General features: G+C 54.6%; 1 protein-coding gene across 1 annotated transcript in view; it reads left to right on the forward strand.

Moving 5' to 3' along the window:
• Positions 1-2,500, forward strand: part of LOC134457458 (IQ motif and SEC7 domain-containing protein 1-like) — a 51,170-nt gene that overhangs the window by 11,640 nt on the left and 37,030 nt on the right. The window contains exons 5-6 of the mRNA XM_063209468.1: positions 183-1,051; positions 1,145-1,495. Coding sequence (XP_063065538.1) covers positions 183-1,051; positions 1,145-1,495 — 1,220 coding nt within the window. The remainder of the gene's footprint in view (positions 1-182; positions 1,052-1,144; positions 1,496-2,500) is intronic.

Consider the following 2,500-nt stretch of genomic DNA (forward strand, 5'->3'; position numbering starts at 1 on the left):
GTCCTAACATCTCTGTCCGTCTGAAACACATTTTTTCAAACGGCTGAATCACGATCTTTGCCGCCATATTTTGCCTTGCATTGAATTGTATTCATTAATTGACATCGATAAGCAACAAGTGGACGCATCTTTGGCCGCCTGTCGGACTTGTTACTAATCCTAACATTCCTGTGGCCCAACAGGTGAAGTCCCTGGCCGACTCCATGGACGACACGCTGACGTGCCAGTCGAGCCGCGCGGACTCGCAGGACGGCGGGGGCGACGGCGGGGGCAGCGTGGAGGCGGACGACTTTGGCGAGTGCGTCTGGAGCAGCAACAACAACAGCAGCAACCCCTCGCTGTCCCGGCGAGCCCTGGCCAACCGGGCGCTGCACGAGGACAGCACGGCCACCTCCTACAGCGACGTCACCCTCTACATGGACGGGGGCATGCCCTCGTCCCCGCTGTCCATCGACCGCGCGCCCAGCAGCACGGACACGGAGTACTGGACGGGCATGGAGGGAGGGGGCAACAACAGCGGCGGCGGCGAAGGGGGCGGCGGTGGTAGTAGTGGTGGTGGGGGTGGAGGGAGGTTGGGAGGGGGCAGGGAGGACAGTCGCGAGACGGAGGGGGCTGGTAGCAGTACCAGCCGGAGAAGCACGCCGTGTACAGAGTGTCGGGACTACAGGTTACGAGGGCCACACTTACCCGTGCTGACCATCGAGCCGCCCAGTGACAGCTCAGTGGACATGAGCGATCGCTCGGACCGGGGATCGCTCAGCAGGCAGCTCATGTACGAGCAGGAGCCCCCTGGTGGCGGTGGAGGTGGACCTGCAGGTGGAGGAGGAGGTGGCATGGGAGGAGGTGGGGGAGTAGGTGGAGGTGGAGGTGGAGGTGTAGGTGTAGGGGTTGGGGGCTCGCCTCAGGGAACGCTCAAGCACAGCCCCAACGCCCGCGCCCTCCCGTCCTCCACCCCGGCCTCCTCCTGCGCAGCCCAGGGCCAGGCCCGCACGCCGGGTTCCCGCCCGCTGCCCTCCCCCATCCCCACGCCACTCCCCCACCACACCGTCCTGCACCACCACCACCACCATCACCACCACCACCCCCTCCACCACCACTTCCACCTCCACCACCACCACCACCACCACCCGTACGCCGACACCAGCCCCTTGCCCTCACCAGGACCCCCTCTCACCCCCCTGACCCCGCTCCCCCCTCTCACGCCGCTCTCCACCACCTCCTCCATCAACCCCATGAACCCGCTGGTGATGGAGCACCACGCGGTGCACATCTGCTCGGACGGGGACAACGACTCGCTCAACTCCACCACCAACTCCAACGAGACCATCAACTGCAGCTCGGGCTCCTCGTCGCGGGACAGCCTGCGGGAGCCGCTGCCGCCGCTGGGCAAGCAGACGTACCAGCGCGAGAGCCGCCACAGCTGGGACTCGCCCGCCTTCAACAACGACGTGGTGCAGCGTCGGCAGTACCGCATCGGACTCAACCTCTTCAACAAGTAAGACAGCTTTGGCTTACACTTTACTTGATGTGTACATCAAACTTTTAAGATTCCAGAGATAACGGTTTCATAATAGTGTCAAAACAGTGTCATGACACAGTCATGGATGAGTCATAAACATGATGTCAATATCATTAATGTTTTATAGTCAGGAAAAGTTGACATTGTTAGGGCTGTCTTACCCATAACCAAATGTCACTTAAAGGGACACTCTGCAGGAAATGGTCAAAAAAGGTACTGCAACTATGATGCTTATTGATATTGGGCTGCCTATTGCCAAATGTGATCTTTACATGAAAGTTTACTAAGTATTAAACAAATATTTTCTAGTATGGTCCAAGTAGTCATTTTTGCAGCTAAAAACTGCCATTTCTAGAAATTCAAAATGGCGGACCATGGAGAAGATCCCCCTTTTCATGTATGAAAAGTGCAATTTTTCCAGTCATAATGAATACATAGAATTTGATGCTGGTGGTAAGTATTCATGAAGGTAACATTAGTGAATGGGCAGCATGAATTCTGGAAATAAACAACTAAAAATCTCACACAGTGTCCCATTAATGACAAAGTCATAAAATATTTATGGTATGATCGTATGGTAGGATGCCGGCACCAAGTTTTCTTTCAATGTTCATACAGTAAGAGCCACTGATTTTGTACCGTGTTTTCTTGACTGCACCATGCATGGTCCTTGGAATGTCCAGGTAATCTGCATTGATCAACCACACATCAACAGCTTGGAAGTGTCATGGAAGTCGCATAGTATGCACATGGAAGAGGAAAAAATATGTGTGTCCTAGTGTGATAAGTGTTCAAGACAGGAAATCCTATGGTAGGGAACCGTAAGATAGGGAACCAATGATTGGAAACCAATGATGATTTCAGATTACAGACACATTTGATTGCACTGCAGAGCAGGCAGTACTGCATCGGACTCAACCTCTTCAGGAAGTAAGAGAGAGAAGCCCGGCTAAACACACTTCTGTTCTTGCACCGACTCAC

Source organism: Engraulis encrasicolus, chromosome 10 (genome assembly GCF_034702125.1).
Source record: "Engraulis encrasicolus isolate BLACKSEA-1 chromosome 10, IST_EnEncr_1.0, whole genome shotgun sequence".
NCBI lineage: Eukaryota > Metazoa > Chordata > Actinopteri > Clupeiformes > Engraulidae > Engraulis > Engraulis encrasicolus.